The sequence below is a fragment of the Lygodium microphyllum genome, chromosome 9 (genome assembly GCF_053477565.2).
Source record: "Lygodium microphyllum isolate KBCC chromosome 9, Lygodium_microphyllum_v1.1.10, whole genome shotgun sequence".
In the NCBI taxonomy this organism is placed as follows: domain Eukaryota; kingdom Viridiplantae; phylum Streptophyta; class Polypodiopsida; order Schizaeales; family Lygodiaceae; genus Lygodium; species Lygodium microphyllum.
In genome coordinates this window covers 106,139,782-106,159,098 of record NC_141143.1, presented here as the reverse complement: position 1 = coordinate 106,159,098, position 19,317 = coordinate 106,139,782, and the positions used below count along the sequence as shown (strand labels likewise).

At 42.8% G+C, this 19,317-nt stretch overlaps 1 protein-coding gene across 2 annotated transcripts in view; it reads left to right on the top strand.

Moving 5' to 3' along the window:
• LOC148031392 (Cyclophilin-like peptidyl-prolyl cis-trans isomerase family protein) overlaps positions 1 to 17,368 on the top strand; it is an 84,833-nt gene extending 67,465 nt beyond the window's left edge. Inside the window, exon 6 of one of the 2 annotated variants that reach the window (XM_087685745.1) lies at positions 16,991 to 17,368. In XM_087685745.1, the coding sequence (XP_087541871.1) occupies positions 16,991 to 17,021 (31 nt within the window). In that variant the 3' untranslated portion in view covers positions 17,022 to 17,368. Of the gene's footprint in view, positions 1 to 15,189; positions 16,042 to 16,990 lie in introns of those variants that run through there. The other variant, XM_087685744.1, reaches the window with a different exon arrangement.
• Positions 17,369 to 19,317: the final 1,949 nt, after the last annotated feature.

Here is a 19,317-nt window from a genome sequence, read left to right as displayed (position 1 = left end):
AGGTGACTTGCAGCGACTAGGAGGTCTCACACCTCAAACCCCTTAGTGTCACGCACAAGGATAGGTTGTCGGTGCTGGTGTTATTGCCCCTCCTCCCCCTCCTAGGAGGATTAGAGGAAACGGGATTCGAAGGGTTCTCATGCACTTTCTTTGATAGTATCGTTAATCAAAAGGGCTATCATTTTGCATATTCGGTCTTGCAAGACCTCCAAATCAGCATGGGACATACTTGAGTGTATGTGTGCTGCCCGCAATGAGGCTAGGATCTTCTATCTTTGCAGAGAGTTAGCAAATGTAAACATGGATGAGGGTGATAGCATGACGGATCTCCTTACTCATATACAAGATTTGTGTGAGCAACTACTTAATGTTGATGAGATTATTTAAGATGCTGAATTGGTGAACATCACATTGAACTCTCTTCCAAAGTCATAACTTGGTTTTCACCCCTCTTTGATGTTGTGACTGAGGAGGGGGCAGCAGCCCCTTACTTTTGTGGGGTTGAAAGGTCTCTTGTTGCAAAAAGAGCAAACTCAAAAGAATATTGCATTGTGTTTAGGTAATGTGGCTATGGTTTCCAAGCTTAAAGGCAAGGGTAAAGCTATGTAAAATGCAAAAAATATCAACAAAAGGGTGATGCTGAACAGCCATCAAACAAGGTTGTTCAAGACTTAGATAAGTCTAAAAAGAAGGGAAAATACCATTATCGCAAGAAGCGTGGTCACTATATTGATGAGTCTCGAGAGAGATTGACCAAGGAGAAGAAGAAAGAGTCCCGTTTGGCTATCTAAGAGATATCAGGCAACAAATTGGCAGATGGTGGTGCTTTAGTCAACTTGGTAGAGGAGGATTATGCATTTCTCACATGTAGTTATGATTCTTCTATGGCTAATTCAACATTTGATACTGCTAAGATGCAACAAACATGGGATTTTGATAGTGGTGTTTCAAAGCACATCACTTTCAGGAAGTGCTTGCTTGCTTCTTTGCATTCAGTCCCTATTGGCAAGCGTGTCACATGTGCAAACAATTTGTGGCATCGGGACCATCGCTATTACTGGTACAAATGGTTCAGACTTCATGCTTCTAGATATATTGTTTATGCTTGGCATTACAAAGAACTTTTCTATTTCTACCTTCAATAAACATGGCTTTTAGGTCATCTTTGAGGATGACAAATATATTGTCAGAGATAGAGATATGGATTATACACTCAGGTTGTTCGGCACCTTGTACAAAGGTCTATTCTTATTAGACACTTATGACCGATAGTCTCATGATGCTCTAGTAGTCACTAGTCTTATGTCCACTATGCAGAATGCGGAGCTTTGGGAGTTTGATGACCCTTCAAAGGTATCATATGGTAAATGCATTGTCTCCATTGCCTCCTGTGGAGACTTCACCTCCTCATGCATGCATGGGATATATTTTGGCCAAGATGCACAGGTTTCCCTTCAAAAAGGATAGTGCAATGCTTGCTGTCCGAAAAATGTAGCTTATTTACTCTGAAGTTTGTGGTCCCATGAGGACATGTGGACTAGGGGGTCATCTTTACTTTGTTACATTCATTGATGACTATTTGAGGTATACATAGGTGTATGGATTGAATGCTAAATTTGATGTATTCATGCATTTTAAACATCTTGTGGCAAAGCTTGAAGTTGAAACTAGTTTAAAAGTTCAGACACTTTGCACAGATATATTTGATGGATGGTGGCATTACACCATTGTAGGAATGACTTCACAGCAAAATGGAGTTGTTGAAAGAAAGAATTACACTCTCATAGAAATGATTTGTATGTTGAAAAACAAGGGGCTGCCACATAAATTTTGGTTAGAAGGGCTTCAATGTGCCAATCATGTATTGAATCGGGCACCTACAAAAGCTTTGAAGATGATCACACGGTTCAAAGGTTGATATGGCAAGAAATCCAAAGTTGACTACTTTTGGGTATTTGGTTGCATAGTCTACGCACATGTTCTGAAAGAGCTTCGTAGGAAGCGATGATAAGGCTGTAAAATGCATTTTTATTTGCTACAGTTCGAAAAGCAAAGGATATTGCATGTATAACCCACACATAAAGAAGGTGTTTGTCAGTAGTGATGTTTTTAAAGGCCTTTTACCATTTTCTTTGGAGTCTGTGCCTGCTGTAAATGGCAAAACAGACCTATTACAGCAAGTTGTTGCTGCTCCATATGCTCCCAAACAGCAGTGTATTGATGAGGGTTTGCCACATGCAATGGAGGTAGTAGTTTAGCATGAAAGGGCTGCTGTAAATGCAGCAAAAACAGTCCTGAGATGGCTGTTACAAACTCTCTAGGAGAGTAAAATGGATGCCCCATTACCTTAGCGCACTCGAAGGGCTATCAAACATGCAGCACATGACAAAGGGAGACACATTTGGTTGATATAAGGGAAGTAGATGATTGTGATGAGCACGTGTTTATGAGCTTACTATTGGATGATGATAAGTCTTCTTCCTTGGACGAAGCTTAGCAAGATGTGGATTGGATATACAGGCCATGCAAGAGTTGGTCTCCATTGTTACTAACTTCGCATGGGATCTTATGGATCTACCACCTTGCAAGAAGACCATTGGCACTAAGTGGGTTTTCAAACTCAAACGTAAAACTCATGGTACAATTGACAAGTGCAAGGCACAATTGGTAGCAAAAGACTATGCGCAGAAGAAAGGCATAGATTATGAGGAAACTTTTGTTTCTACATCTTGTATAAGTACAGTGAGATGTGCGATTGCGATGGGTACACATTATGGTTGGAAAGTACGTCAGTTGGATATTAAAACAACATTCTTAAATGGGGATTTGCATGAGAATGCTTATGTATCTCAACTACTAACAACTCCCACTGCATGAGCAATGTCAGGGCAAGTTGCGACCATGGCATACATCAAAGAACCACAAGTTGATGTATAAGGTATTCCCTTCATAGCACTAGCAGTTGCATCATCTTTTGGGCAATCAACTCTGCTAAGAGGCTTAGCGTCAGCCATATTAAATGTGTCAAGTACTTTGCTGATGTACTTGTCTTGTTTGAGAAACAACAAGTGCTGCCCTCTATTTCTTTTAATACGCATGTCCAGAATGTGTTCAGTTGTCCCCAAATCTTTCATTGAGAAGGCTGAACTCAGCTGCCTTTTAAGAGTATTCAAAGTACCCTTATGTTTTCCTGCAATCAGCATGTCATCCACGTATAAGATCAACACAATAAGGCTTCCACCATCAGCCATAACTTATTAGTGTATAAACAATGATTTGCATGACTGCATTTAAATCCATGGTTGAGCATAAAAGTATCAAAATTTTTGTACAATTGTCTAGGGGCTTGTTTCAGCCCATATAAGCTACGCTTCAGCTTACAAACCAAATGCTCTTTTCTTGGAATAGCAAAATCTTCGGGTTGTTTCATGTACAGATCTTCATCCAGGTCACCATGAAGAAAAACAGACTTCACATCCATTTGATCCAACTCAAAATCCAAGGATGTAGTGAGAGCAAACAAAACACGGAGCATAGTCATCTTCACCACTGATGAAAAAACCTCCTCGAAGTCTATGCCTTTCTTCTATGTATAGCCCTTAGCTACCAAATGTGCCTTATAGTTGGGCTTCCCATTAATACATTTCACCTTGTAAACCCATTTATTAGGGATAGCTTTCCTATCCTTGGGCAAAGGTACAAGCTCCCATGTGTTATTTGCATACAGAGACTTCATCTCTTCTTGCATAGCAAGCTTCCACTTTCTCTTGTTTTCACATGATTGTGTGTCTCTAAATGTCAGAGACTCACCTTCGTTAGTCAATAAAATGCAATCCAAAGATGGTTGAAACCTGTGTGGCTGCTTTCTGACACGTGTAGAACTTCTTACCCAATGATCTGTATTGTCAAGCAATGGGCCTACATCCTTAGGTATGTGCCCCCCATCATCTAGTGGTTGATTTTCAGCATTTTCTTGCTACTGTAACTTGTTTTCAGCATGTCTTCTTGCTGTCCTATTCCATCCTGTGCATCTATTTGCTGTCCATTATCTTCTGGCTGTAGCACAATAGGTTGTTGCTCACTTTCATCATCAAAAGGAACTTAATCTTCAGCTAATGGCTGCTGAATGGATGGCTGTTCATGCTGAAATTAGACCTTCTTTTTGTCAAGGTCACCCTGTGTAGCATTTTTCAACAACTTCACCTCATTAAATATTACGTCTTGGTTGCATACTATCTTCCTATCCCGAGGAAGCCAAACTCTATAACCCATCTCTCCCTCATCTCCATATTCTATGAAGATGCCCTTGATGGATTTCATGTCTAGTTTAGTCCTCTTATTTACAGGAACATGCATAAAAGCCACAACCAAAGACACACAAATAGTCATATGAAGCAAGTTTGCCAGACCAAACCTCTTCAGGAATGCCATTTTTCAATGCACGATTGGGAGAGCTATTGCATACATGAACTACAGTTTTAAGAGCCTCTCTCCAGAATTGTTGCAGGAGATTAGTTGTGGATAGCATGCATCTAATTGTCTTACAAAGTGTGCAATTATATCTTTCAGTCACGCCATTTGATGCAAGATTATAAGAGGTTGTCAACTCCCTCTTAATGCCATGCATCTCACAAAATTTTTTGAACTCATTAGAGACATACTCGTCCCCATTATCCGTTCGTATAGCTTTTAACTTAAGCCTTTTCTGTGTGGTAACAAAAGCACGAAACTTTTTAAAGGCATCCAACACTTCCTTTTTGCTCTTTAACACATACACCCATGATTTTCTACTGAAATCATCAATAGAAGTAACAAAGTATTGTGCACCCCCATATGAAATAACAGGCATAGTGCACACATTAGAGTGTACTAAATCAAGAGCATTGGTCTTTTTAACAGCACCAGAGTAATAAGGAGACTTCACATGTTTTTTATATATGCAATGATTACAAAAGTCGAGACCAAAGCCTTTTACATCAAATCTTCCTAAAGATGAGAGAACTTGAAGGCCTTTCTGGCTCATATAGCCAAGTCTTTTGTGCCAAAGTTCCATGTGTGAGTTAACTTCAGCCACAACCAAAAACTTGCCAAGTAATGCTTTACAATGCAAATAGTATAAAGTTTCCTTTTTGTTGCCTTTAACAATCAACATAGAGTCCTTGTGGACCTTTCAAGATCCACTACCAAAGGTAGTAAAATATCCTCTTGCATCAAGTTGCCTCACTAACAATAGACTTTTCTTTATGCTAGGTACATATTTGACATCCTATAAAATCAGCTCTTGGCAGTTTTCAAGGGCCAAGTGAATGGTTTCTACACCCTCTATCTCACATGCATAGTTGTTGCCCAAGTAAACCTTGCTTAGGCAAGATGCAGTGTATTGTGAAAATGACTCCAAAGAGGGAGTAACATGAAAAGAGACATTGTTGTCTACTATCCAGGATTGGGACAACCCATCATGAGCTGAATGTAAGGCATCGATCACCTCCTTTTTGGTGATGTGCATATCACCTGCTACTGCCATAACATCTACATCATTGCATGAGGCTGCAACAAGTATCTCTCCAATGTCAGAGAGCTCTTCAATGACCACACTAGATACAACATTTTCCTTTGCAACTTCTTTTGAGGGAGAGGTCATCATCTTTCTTGTCATCCTTATTTTTCTTTCCTTACTGTTTTTTTCTTTCTCGCTCTTTTTTGTAGTACTGACAATCGGGATTTTAATGCCATTACACCCACATTGATAGCAAGTAACATCTTGTTGTTTGCCCTTGCTTTTGCCTTTATTTCTTGCATTACCCCTCTTTTTTGACCTACCTCTAAGATGATAGGCGGAACCATTGCTTTCTCCACTGGACTTTCTTCTGATCTCCTCATTGAGAATAGAGCCCCTAACACCATCAAAGGTTAAAGCATGGTTGTTGCTTAGTGAAACAACCAAAGACTCCTAGCTATCAAGCAAAGTCATCTACAAGAAAATAGGCTTCAGTTTATCATTGAAGGGTTGCGAGTCTTGCAATTGACCCAAAATCCCTGTGAAAACACTCAAATGCTTAAATGCTTGCTTAGACTCATTCAACTCCATGTTCACAAGCTTGTGCATGAGATGCACTTGATTCACTAGAGTTGTATTTTCATAAGTGTCCAACTTTTTCCATATGGCATAAGCAATATCAAGACGCTTAATGTCTGTGAGTACATCATCAAACACAACCACTTTAATGTGTGCAATGGCCTTCTTGTTGAGTCTAGCCCAATCCTCATTTGTCATAGCTGCAGGCTTGGTTTCCAAGTGATTGTCATCACAATCCTTGAGAAACAAGATGCCTTGCATCTTGTCCTTCCACATATCAAAACTAGTGCCATCAAACCTCTTGATTTCAAGAAGGGATTTAGTGTCACTGCTGCTAAAAGCATTTGTGGCCATTATTCAGCAAAGTGCCAAGTACCAATGTTGTATTTTATGACAATAAATAATAGGCTGAATATTCAACTAATTTCAGCCCAAACTTTCAGGAATTAAGAGCAAGATTTGATCCAAATATATCTACAGTAGTAGGAAGAATGACTTTCATCAATATAACTGAGATTTCAGCATACATTCCATGCATACACCACTGCAAGGTGACTCCCACTTCAGCAATATCACCAAAAATACATTTGCAATGATACCAAATCTGCAAATGATCACTAAGACTGCTGCATCATGAATATTCAGCCATACATCAACTCAATAAGAGCTGCCTAACTTGTGCACTACATACATATGTGCCCAAAAGCACTTTTGATACACAAAAAACGCCAAAACTCTCTGCAATTTCTCCAAAATCTCACAAGTGGGAGATAATAAACTTGCAAAAGCCCCAAATTTCTTGGGTCCAAATGTGCACCAGTGTGTCAGTAAATTCAGCTCAACTGAGCAAAATTTCACTGATACATGAAAAGCCCCAAAAATTTCAAGGCCAATGCACGCAATTTCTGCAATTTCTAGTTACTGTTACGCATGAACAACATCAAATTTGGGGAAACCCCTAAATTTTCGAGCATAAATATACAAAAATCTGAGAGCTATGCTTATATGTGCAAAATCCTGTCAATGAGAAGGGGGTTTGCTTGCAGAAATCAATAAAAATTTGACGAAAAAAAAACAGCCGAAATGTGACGAAAGATAGTCGTTGACCTACCATGAGCAGTCGCTTGTTGTTGCGTGGCCTTCGCTAGGCCGTCGCGTGCCTGCGATTGACTACTATAGGCCTGAAAAGTTGTCGCGTGGTCACATCTGGTTTGCCTAGTCAAAACTGGCCTATCGCTTGTTGTCATGTAGTCCGCCCGCTCAAAACTGACCTGTCGATTGCCTCGCCCAGTACACACGTGTCTAAAAGATCACAACCTGACCTGTGTGACCAAAAAACGAGCCTGAAACACTGTCGGCAAACCATTGCCTACCTCAGGAAGCGTGCTCACCTTGCCCTAGCTTTGATATTAGTTTGTTAGGATGAGTGCACAATGGAATGCGAGATAGAAATAGAGCAGGAGCAGTGTTGAGAGTGAGAGTGAGTGAATCCCAAGATGAGTGTACCAACAAGTGACGGTACACCAAGAATAAAATGTATTTATATGTTAGGGTACAAATAAGGGTGTTTTCACACTTATATATGTTTATACCTATGGAGATTAAGAGACTTTACACCCAACATTTGCAACACACATCCTAACATTCAGTATGCAGTATCTCAAGTGAGCAAATATATGCACAGTGTATGAACCACACATTGGCAATCTATAAAGCGAATCTTTAGATACTTGGAAGGTACTCAATCACATGCATATTATTTCCCAAAGAGGGAGACTCGCACTTACAGGCTTAAAGTGATTCAGATTGGGCTGGTGATGCAAACACTAGGCAGTCTACTAGTGGACAATGTCTGTTTCTAGGCAGTTCATGCATTTCATGGCTGTTTTGAGATGCATTATTGTTATGTCAAAGAGAAATGTTATGTAGGAGAGATCACATGGGAAGTTTGAGGCTTTTCAAAAGTCCTTAAACTTGTTACCCTTTCGTGATTGATCATCCTTGTACTTCATGACATTGGCACTACAGGGGGTGTTAGAATTTGGTAATTCTGGGCATGCCCAATGTATTTTGTGTGGTGTGGACACTTAAAAAGTGTCAATGTAGTGTGTATACCTAGTGTCTTAGACATTTAGTTAGTGACATTAGGAAATAGAGTAAGTTAGCTTAACTCTAGTTAGTTGGTGGAAGGTTGGTCATGTCAACTCATGATAAACTAGGTTGTACTTTCACCCTTTCGGTCCAGCTCAGCAAGTACACTACTCTCTTGCTGCAGCTTACTCACTGTCACTGTCTCATTTCTCTCTCCTCCATTGCCGGTCTTGTTTTCTCACACGTGCATGGGTGGTTAAGAATTCCTATAAAAATTATAGAGCCCCAAGACAGCTCCCTTACTTTGCAGTATGCCAGTGTTGGTCATCAACATCAAAATAGAGGACCCTTCAACAGTAAGACCTCAACAATTGGCTTTGCCAACCCCACCTGACCAAAGACAAGCTACGCTAGGCTGGCATTAAAGCTTCAGGGGTACCAAACCTTCGGTTACAATTTTGACTCGCCTATTGAGCAATGTGCTCGTACACTATTTTGAAGAACCGCTTGAAGAAAATGAATTCACGAATCCATATGTCACATATGATGAGGTGGACAATATGATCCTTGTGTACTATTGGCCCATTCCTGGGATGAAGTTTGGATGCAGTCGGGGTAGAGGTATGATTCAAACACGTGAGATAGTAAAATGTTGAAATTATGATCCACGAAGATGTTGGGAAGGAGATCCTCCCAGGATGACCATTCTAATACCAAGTGAGTACAATGTCGACTATGTGGACACTGGACAGTCACAAACACTTGACATTTCTGGGAGTGAGTTATCTCATCTTTTCATTTTGGGGTGGACGAGGAGGAAATAACTTTGACCTCACCACCCACAAGCAGGGGAGTAAGAAATCGTTGGAAAATTTGCTCAATACACAAGAGTAGAGATTACAACCTTTAAGCAAGTCCCTCGCCTTCATGGTTAAAAAGAAAGTCTACCCAATATTAGTAGAAATATCGTAGAATACTCCCTATCCAAGGCTAGCTTTGGGATTGGCTTCACTCCACGTTGCGTGGGCAAGGAATCTTCATGGTACGACTCACCTTGGCAGACGCAGTCCATGAGTTAGTGGCCAGTTCACCCTATGCCTCCACGAAGGGGGCATCTACATGGTCCCTTCGTACAGTGGTTTCACAGTGGAGGCATTCTCACTCCACAATAGTTTCCTTAGACACCCGGTCACCCTACTCTTCCCCGGACTTGTAATAGAGTATCGCCAGCTTGTGGAAGACTTTGGACGGCTCTTCGGCACTGTCCTTCCTGCCTCTTTTGTGGACGCAATGACAGCCACAAGTGTCCCAAAGGTACGGGTAGCAGTGAAAGAGACAAAGAGCATACCAATGTTTCTAGAGATTGAGGCATACACACACTCCTTTAGGTAGCAGGTTATTGTGACTTGGCAGCCCAAGCAGTGCCTGCGTTGCCATGACTTTGGGCATCTGGTAGTAGAGCGCATGCACTTCGAAGCCAAGGCAACTTTGCCGACAAGCCCACAAGTGGATGCGGATGGCTTCACATGGGTCCAGAGACGACAAAGAGGGAGATGGCAAGGGGGGCCACAACTAGCCCCTCAAACACAGCCATGGCAGCAGGGAGTAGGGGGACGAGCGTCGCCCCCCGAACAGATTACGCCATCGGTGCCCATAGCAAGAGTGGAGGTGTATGCACCTCTATTGGCCCAAGCCTCACCGCCTATGTACAAGACCACGAGACGATCATGGCAAGGAGGGTTCTATGGATCACATTGGATATTGGGAACTCGTGCCTTAGGGTCCTCAATGTCTATGCCCCTACTAAGGTTAGGGCACGTAGCAAGTTCTGGGTGGAGATTGCAGCAAGACTCCTAGAGGTAGACTCCTGGATTGTTGGAGGAGACTTCAACAACCTGGAGGCCTTAAAGGACTAGCAAGGCAGAGGCAGAAACTACAAGGGCATGGTTGGGGAGGAGCAGGAGGCATGGGAGGTCTTCCTACTGGCGGTAGGAGCACGCGATGCTTGGGGAGACCCAACTTTTCACAAGAGGGAGAGGTCGTTGGACTTCTCTTGGGGATACAGGCAGCTAGGCGAAGTCCTGCTAGAGCAATTGGACAAGTTTTATGTGGGAGAGTGAGGATGCTCTCGCGGAGGCCAAATAGGGCAGTTGGTGGGCTCCACCTTGTCCGATTACTGCTTGGTTCTCTTAACACTTGACTCCCCAACATCTCCCCTAGACACACGATCCTGTCGGATCCCTGACTTGATCTATAGGAGGGAGGAGGTGAAGAGACAGATTGAGTAGATTTGGACCAGGGAGTGGGGCAAAAGGGACCGGATTGCAGAGGAAGTTGCAGAGGTCCTAGTCGAGTCGAGCAATATCTGCCAGGAGGCAGCCTTATAGGTAAGGCAACAAAGCTGGGAGGAGGAGAGAGCACTCCAGTGGGACCTAGCAGCCATGCAAAGATTACTACAGGAGGCACTAGGGGATCCCATCCTCCACGCACAAGAGGTGCGCGCACGAACGGCCATTACTGGCTTAGAGAACAGGCGTTCGGAGTTCTCATTCCGTACCTCAGCAGCCTTTTGGGCACGGAAAGGAGACACAATGTGCAGGGAATTTTTCTCAGTCCCGCACCTCAGGAGAGCAAATACACAGTCTTTGAGATTAGTATGGGAGGACTCGTTCTAGCCCAGACGAGGTGATGGAGATTGCCACTCGCTACTATAGACGCCTTTTCTAGCAGGAGACAACTGCAGCTAGAGAACAACGATGTAGACAACAGGTCTGGGGTCACGTCACGTCCCTCGTCACAGAGATGGGACGCTCCCTCCTAGCCCCCTTCACAAAGAAGGAACTAAAGGAGGCTTTCCATACATAGGATGGGCAGAAATTCCCGGGAGAGGATGGCCTCTCTAAGGCCCTCTTCACTACCTATTGGGAGGTGGTGAAGGATCCCTTACTACTGGCCTTCCAGGAGATTTTCTCTTCTGGACGGATGCCAAGGAGTCTTTTGGCAGGTCTTATTAGTCTCCTCCCCAAAGTGGGTGACCGGTTGGAGCTATCCTAGTGGAGACCGATCACCTTGTTGTCAATGGTCTATAAGGCACTGGCAAAGATGATTGGTAGGCGACTCTGCTCTATGTTTCCAAACATCATTCATGGTACACTGATAGGCTTTGTCCAGGATAGGAGCATCCTAGATAATGTCTTCACCTTCTTTGAGGCAACAGAGTGGCCCAACACAGTGGTCAGGGAATGGCCGTACTACTCTTGGATTTTGAGAAAGCCTATGACAGGGTGGAATGGGATTTCTTAGAGGGCACTATGGTGAGGTTGGGCTTCCCCGAGGCATGGATCCATGGGGTCTCAGCACTTTATAGATCGGCAACCAACAGGGTTTTCATAGGTGGCAGACGAGGGGAGGAGTTTCGACCGGAGAGATCGGTCTGGTAGGGCTGCCCCCTACCCCGTACATATTCTTACTCTTTGCAGAGGCGATGTCCCACTTCCTCAGGTCACATGTGAGCGGGTTACACGGTCTCCGACTTCCAGTGAGTGTTTTCATTTCATGCACACTTGGGGCGGCTTGGACCTATCTTTCGTGATGCAAGCAAGCAGCCCCAGATGGCGATACATCCCCTCTCCATGGCTTCTTGCCCCCATCCCCCCTAGACCGCCCTGAGAGGCTTGTATACTTGATATATCTGTGACTCTGCATCAGCTCCAGCTAGTCTATCAAGCATGAGCACTTCCTTGTATTCAGATTTTTTCTGAAGTAATATAATTAGCCACACTTAATTTGCCCCAAAAAAAAAAAAAAAAAACATCAGTGGAAACACAAGGGAAATCAGAAGGTGGCACTGACAATAACACATTGTCTCCTAAGGCTGTCAAAGCAAAGTGTATATCGAGTGAAGTAGGAGACAGAAGGTGGCGTTTCTCACCTAGGTGGGTACCCGAGGTCCTAAAGTAAATAATCTATTATGGGTTTCACAACATGCCCAAAAACTCAAACTACCCAATGTGATGGTCCAACCCTCAAAGACCCTCTCGGGACCCCCTGGGGACCCTGTCTAGGCCCGGGGGCAGCACTAGACCCATTCCATAAGTTTGCCATCTTGACCCCTCAACACGTCATGGAACGCGACATGGCACATAACATGACACAAGATTCACCCAAAGGGCCCATCTTGAAGGCAACACGTCATATTCATATGTGGAAAGCATTTACAAGATCACCGGGGGCTCAGCAAGGGACCATGTCACGGTGGGTGGGTGGAGCTATCAATGCACTACGACAGGACGCCACAACCGTGGGTGAGGGAGCTACAAGGGAGAAGTGGACCAATGAAGGCCTATGAGAAGGCCGGAAGAGTGTTGCTCGTGAACCTGGGGCGAGCTTAAAGAAATCGGGCCCTGACTCTCGCCCGACTACGTTGAAGCCAAGGCGTCTGGGACCCAAGGTGGAGACTAGGAGGTCACAAACCAAAGTGCAGGTCTGGATGCAACGCGGTGGGGTATGGGACCCAAAGTGAAGCTGAAGGGCATGTACCATAAAACAGGGGTGAAGACGCTTGTGCGGGTGAATTGGACCCCGTATGAGTGGAAGCATTTCCTGCGGCGGAGCCCTTCGTGAGGCAAGGGCAATTGATCTCGACCCCGGAGTACAAGCAGGGGCCAGGGCGACTACGGCAACCAACCAAGGTGGGCGGCAACATGCTGGGGAACACTTGCGGTCTACTGCGGAAGGCTACTTCAGGAGTCCTGCTGCAGAGCCATGCGTGAGGCGATGGCGTTGATCTCTCGTTCCCGCGGAGCCTCTACAGTGGGATGGCTAGTCTCGCCATAAGAGGCTCGGAGCCGTTTGCGCGTCCGATGCGTAGACGGTTTGCCCCAGGTTGTTGGGGGAAAAACAACCCTTCTTGGGTACGGCGCGAGGCGTATGTTGGGATGCGGCTTAGGCCCTGGTTGAAGCAACACCAAGTCAATTTGCCAAGGAAAAGGAAGGTGGGAGACAACTTCGATTCAAGTTCAGAAAACAACTCAAGGATGCAAGTGGCAGTTGTGTCTTTGACGCAGAAGCTGGAGCAGGTGGCAGCGCAACAACTATCTGGATGAGGAGAGAAGCAAATCAAGGCAAGTATGACCCTTCTTTGGTCTTCGGATCAAGGTCGGACCTGCGGCCAGTGGGTTGATATCTGGCCAACTTAGGCGAGCTCTTTCCCGCGCTAGGTGGATGGGGAATCTCGCAAGGGGTCCCGGGACGTATTGCAAACGGCCCGAAGAAACCGCTGCCTCGGCTCAAGATAACTCTGTGCCATAGGTAACTCGAATGGTTGATGAATCCTCATGATACTCCTTTTCAGGGTGATTAACCTCGATCCAGTTTGTAGGGAACCAACTCAATTCGAGCGAACTCGAATTCGATCGAGGGGGGGTATGTATGAGGGAAGGGAGTGTGAGGCTTGGGCAACCCATGTCTCCCCACCTCCTCCATGTAGGCCGTGCCTCGTGGAGCAACCATCGTTTTAGCCTCCCGGCGTGCAGGGTTCTCAATTTGAGCGAGGCAGCCGGGCCCCCTGTTCTGAGTTTGAGTCGCCATGACTTCTTATGAGGAAAGGTGGGTTATGAACCGTGTCGCCCCCGTGGCGCCGTGTTCCAAGATGGTTGAGTGTGGATCCTTGTGAGCCCGGAACTCTTCCGTGGCGCGATCCGGCGACTCCAAGCGCCAAGTTACCCTTGTGCGAGTTAGAAAAACGCGTTACGCGTGTTGTGAGCAAACCGCGACGCGGGAGGGATATCATGGGGCGTAACGGCCCGTAACGCGACGCGACGGGACGGGGTCATGCTGTGACGCGACGCGGTGCTGGGTGCCCGTGGGCCATGTTTCTTGTGCGTGTTTCGCATGCGGACCCGTGGGACCAGGACGGCAGCGCCACACCCAAGCCATAGGAGACTAAGCCCAAAAAAGTTGAGGAGCAAGTCCAAAAGCGGGCAGCAAAATCTCAGAACAAGAAGGAAACTGCATCTTCTAAGAAAATCATTCGCAAGAAGCCTCTAGTGATGTACAAATGCAAGGAATGTGTCACCATCAGTCAGTAGGTTCATCATCTACTTGGAAGCATGAAATGTTTGCCTAAACAACAGTGACGACTCTGATACCAATTATTTGTATGCAATCCATCAGAAGTGAGTAGCTAGGTATGGATGATAGATATCCTATCCTTTTATATGTTTGCCCCCCCCCACACACACACACACACGTATATGGAGAGAGAGAGAGAGAGAGAGAGAGAGAGAGAGAGAGAGAGAGAGAGAGCTAAGAGTGTTAGGAAGGAGCACAACAAATGATCTATTCCAAGGCAAAGTAAAATGATTAAAAAGTGTGTTTATTGTGTGTCCCCGTCAGCCCCTTCCCAGAAGGGGAATGAGACTGGTGTGTTCCAACTAGGGAATGGTTGTTAGGAACAGGTTTACAACGTTCCCTTGTCTTGGAGCACATTCTCCATCCATTCCTCACTGTGATGGAACTGGGTTCCCCCAATCCAAGATGGCGACCCCTCCGTTCAATGTTGCTATGCTCCACAGGCTTCTTCTCTTCACACCAAGAACCTTCAAAAAACCCAAAACATGGATGCAATGCTTTGTATATGTGAACGTGCATATAAACTTGCACTTACTGGAGGACTTTGTTTGGTTTCAAATAGAGGAAAGGTAAAGAAGCTTGATTTTATTCCTATTGAACTAAATTAGAATTGTTAGTTTGGTTTCAAATTGATTGGATGTGGCTCTGCGAGTATGAGGCTTTGAAACAGCCACTTCCAATAGTATAAGGGGGCATGATTAACAAATGTTTAATGTGTCATGTTTAGGGCTTTAAAGTATACGTAAGATAACTCGATTTAATTGCAATGCCTATCTTGATTCTTTGCGCACATATACTTAATTAAAATATTGGGTTCTCTGGTTGGTTTGCATTATTACTAGGATCGTATTATAAGTCCCGCCCTCTTTTTTTTTGTGGGCGATATGCAGGCCTGTGCAAGATGTTAGGGTCTTGCGGACTACCGTTCTGGACGAGTAAGGTTTGTTGAAGTTCTATTACACACATGCTTGCGACATATTTCCAATGGAGGGGTTGATAGCGCCTTTCATAATTGCACAGCAGCTGAGCATGCCTTGGGAGTAGGAACATCGAAGTTCTTTCCCCCCAATTTAGCAGGGCGTGCCCCTGCACTCTTTGAATGCAAGGAATGCCAGGACTCTTCGTGAACTGTATTCAGCCTTGTTGGTCCATTTGCACAGAGAGAGAGAGAGAGAGAATAGAATTTTTTCTGACATAGCCGTGACATACCCTCGACATATACAAAGCCTCACATTGCTTCCTTGAGAGAGTTGTGTTAGAGTCCTTTGGGCTCGAGTCATTTTGTGTGTGGTGTAAATAAATAATTCAATATCGCACCCTACATGGTGAGGATGAGCTAGAGCTCATCATGGGTGAGGAACTATGTAAGCCTGGTTTTGGGGGTGGGGGTTCATTAGATGTCGTAGGCATCTTTGGTCCTCAATACTCCATGATTTGGCCTAGTAGTTAAAAGAGGCAATGGTGTCGCCCTATTATCTTAGAACATTGTGCAACATTATATGCATTTCTCCCTCCACTTAACATATCTAGCTGATTTGTCCTCTACTGTAGTATTCTTGCATTAGGAGATTTTGGAGGTCATTGAAGGGTCTTTTAGAGGAGAGAAAATTGGGCTCATTGGTAGGTGGGGATAATGCAATGTTGCAAAAATGATTTTTGAAATGTTGTACACACATTTCTGTTTTACCTAGAATATGATCTATGTTCTTGAAAAAGATTTGTTAAATATTCAATTGCAATAATGGTGGCACACTTGAAAAGGAGAGAGAAGATACCTCATCCCTCATTGTAAGTTGCATTTTGAAACATTTTGTCATACTCATTCTTCATGGAAAATTTGAAATTTGACCTCATCGTTGAACCTTAATCCTTGTTATTTTTGGTGTTTTATAATTGCCTTATACCATCTCTTCATTATTTTTCGTGCGTCTTCATTTGGTCATGTAATGGCAAGGAAGCCTCAATTTTGAATGGCAATATTTCACCCTCATATGGGAAATGATTATGATTTAGTTCAAAAGGGCAAAGAACCATGGCCTTCAATCTTCTTTGGTCATATCTATCTCAATAGATGAGCAAAACCAATGGATTGAAGTACATGCTAGTAAGGGTTCTTGGTTCTCAAGCAAGAGTGAAGGCCCAAGAAGATCATGATTGAAAGACATTCAAAAATGTGTAGAAAGGCAACCTCAAGGACTTCAAGATAGAGACTTGAAGAAGACTTTTAAGAAGGTTCTAGTTTGGCATATATATACATGCATAATGAGCTTGTGCCTGAGAGGTAGATTGAGAACTCTTTTACCCTCCCACAAAATAAGCTATAAACTCCTAAAACTCTCACATCATCAAGTTTTTGTGTGCTAAATGCTAATAACTTGTTATATTTAAAACTGTGTAGAAAGGCAAGGTCAATCACTTCAAGATAGAGACTTGAAGAAGACTATTAAGAAGGTTTTATTGTAGTATATATATACATGCATAATGAGCTTATGCTTGAGAGGTAGATTGAAAACTCTTTACCCTCCCATAGGATAAACTATAAACTCCTAAATAATCTCCCATTGTCAACTTTGCATGTTAAATGCTAGCATATCTTCTATATTTCATGTAAATGTGGATTCTTCATCATTTGGTGTATCATAAGAGCCATGACTATGATTTGCTCACATATTGGCCAAATACAATTTGAAGGGTGAAGGAACACACTTGCAATGTAGGATGACTTCTACAAGTTTCAAAAGGACCACACTCATGGGTGATTGAAGCCATTATAGTTGCAATCATATTGAGACTTCCTTGAGTAACCTTTTCTTGATCATGTTGGAATGAAGTTGGCAAAGAGTCATCTCTTTAGAGATGTGTAATGCTCTCTTTGAGGATGTATGCCAACAAGACTAGTGGAAATTATATAACAATCTTTTAGAGTTCTTTAGTGTGTTTAGTATCAAGATAAAAAAGAGTATGTGCATGTGTAAAAAGCTGGAGGAACAAGCTCTACAAGGATTTTCAACAAGGGATTGTTTACAAAGGTGGTTGATGATATTCATTGTTCATTTGCAATAGACTTTGCTATCACAAAATACATGATTGCAACATAAGCATTGATCTTTTCATTCTAGTATAAGCACTCAATAATATGTCAATGGTAAGTTGGTGACAATGGATAATGTATATATACAAAGTTGTACACAATTAAGTATATTAAGTAAGATTTGATCATAATAGCAAAATATCAACAAGGGTATTTACTATGTTCACCATCCTAGCTCCTTATGTGTATGTAATGAAGAAATTATAGTCTGCATTGTCCTCTTGTATAATTCAAGCAATACAAGGATCCACTAATGATTAGGTTATTTGTACTTTTGCATTAAGTGAGATACTTGGATTGGTAAGGTAAAACAATAATGGTGGTCTCCACCATTTAGTAGAATATCAATCACTTTTATATGGTATCTTGTGTGGTGGATGTTGAGCATAAGCATTTGAGGGTGGCATTCTTGAGTGACTTGGATTTTGATCAATTGCCATGAAAAATTAATGATTCTCATAGAACAAAGAAAATGTTTACTTGTGAAAATTACATCTATGTACATTCTATAGACATTTACTTGAGGCATACATTATAGTGATAGAGATGTGTGCTTTGGATTCGTCAAAGTCTCCAAATCTATAGTTTCTAGCCTTAATTGGCACTAATCATCTACTAGGGAAACAAAAAGATTGTCATGATTTTTTGAAAAAGCTAAACACTTGTTTGATAGCTTCATCTTCTACAATGTTCTATATATTTTCTCCTCTCATTGTTGACATTTATAATATATATTTTCTCCTCTCATTGTTGACATTTATAATATATATTTTCTCCTCTCATTGTTGACATTTATAATATTGTTCATTTGCTAGGTGCCATGGTCTTTCACTGTTGTTGTACCTTCATCCTTCCCTTTCTTTAGCTCTTCTTGCCTTCTTATGTCCTATTTGTGACCTCATCTTGACATTCACTTGATAGGTTGCCTCTAGCACTTTCACCTCACGACTCTATGCCTTTGTTGGAGGTAGAAGAAGAATATTCGATGTCTTCAAGTCAACAAATTATTTAGGATGGAGCAATTTATCATCTCCATCTCTCTCAATTAATTATCTTGGAGTCCTTGTCCATGATCGTAACCCGATGTGCATAATCAAAAGCCTCCTCAACCTTGGTTGCTTGAGCCTGTGCATTGGTCCCCCATTCTTTTGCTTCTACTTGGGCTACTTGAGTATGTTCATTGGATTTCCTTGCTTTCACTTCTACTTCAAGGGGTTTATGGCTACCAATGGAGGGTCCTTTCCACATTTTGTGGCCATAGCTTTGGTAGTACTAAACATCACCTAGCGTAAGAGATTCTATCAATGAGAAACATTAACTTCACATGCCCTTAAATAGTCTAGATATGTATCATTAATGGCTGTAAATATATAAAAAATGTAAATAAATCAAAACTTACCATGGATGTTTACCATGCCGCAAGGGTGTATCCACTCAACCCACCTAGTTAAAGGGAAGTACCTATATTGACACATACATTTTAAAAATAGCATGTCAGTAGATATACTCGTGTGAATATAATCCTTTCCATACAAATATTGTGTGGTTGGGACAACATATTGATGAGCTCAATGACTTGTTTGTACTAGCTCCAACTTTGGCGAGCCTTGATGTGTCCTAATACTTAAAATGTTGTGCCAATGCTTTTGATATAGGTATTAAGAGTAGTTCTATATCAAGACATTGTTTAATTGCATGTGAGAACTTAAATTTACAAGGAGTGAACTATCCATGTCTATGCAGTAAGAAATGTTGTTATCCTCCACATGATCAAAGGGCTTAAATCTATGGCCCTTACTATTCATGTTTGCAAAGCAAGAAATTCTATTATCCTCCACATAATAAAGTGCTTATCTATGGCCCTCACTTTAAAGTCAAAATAATCATAAGAGCTTAAAAACGTGTCAGTAGAATCTTTCACCAAGTA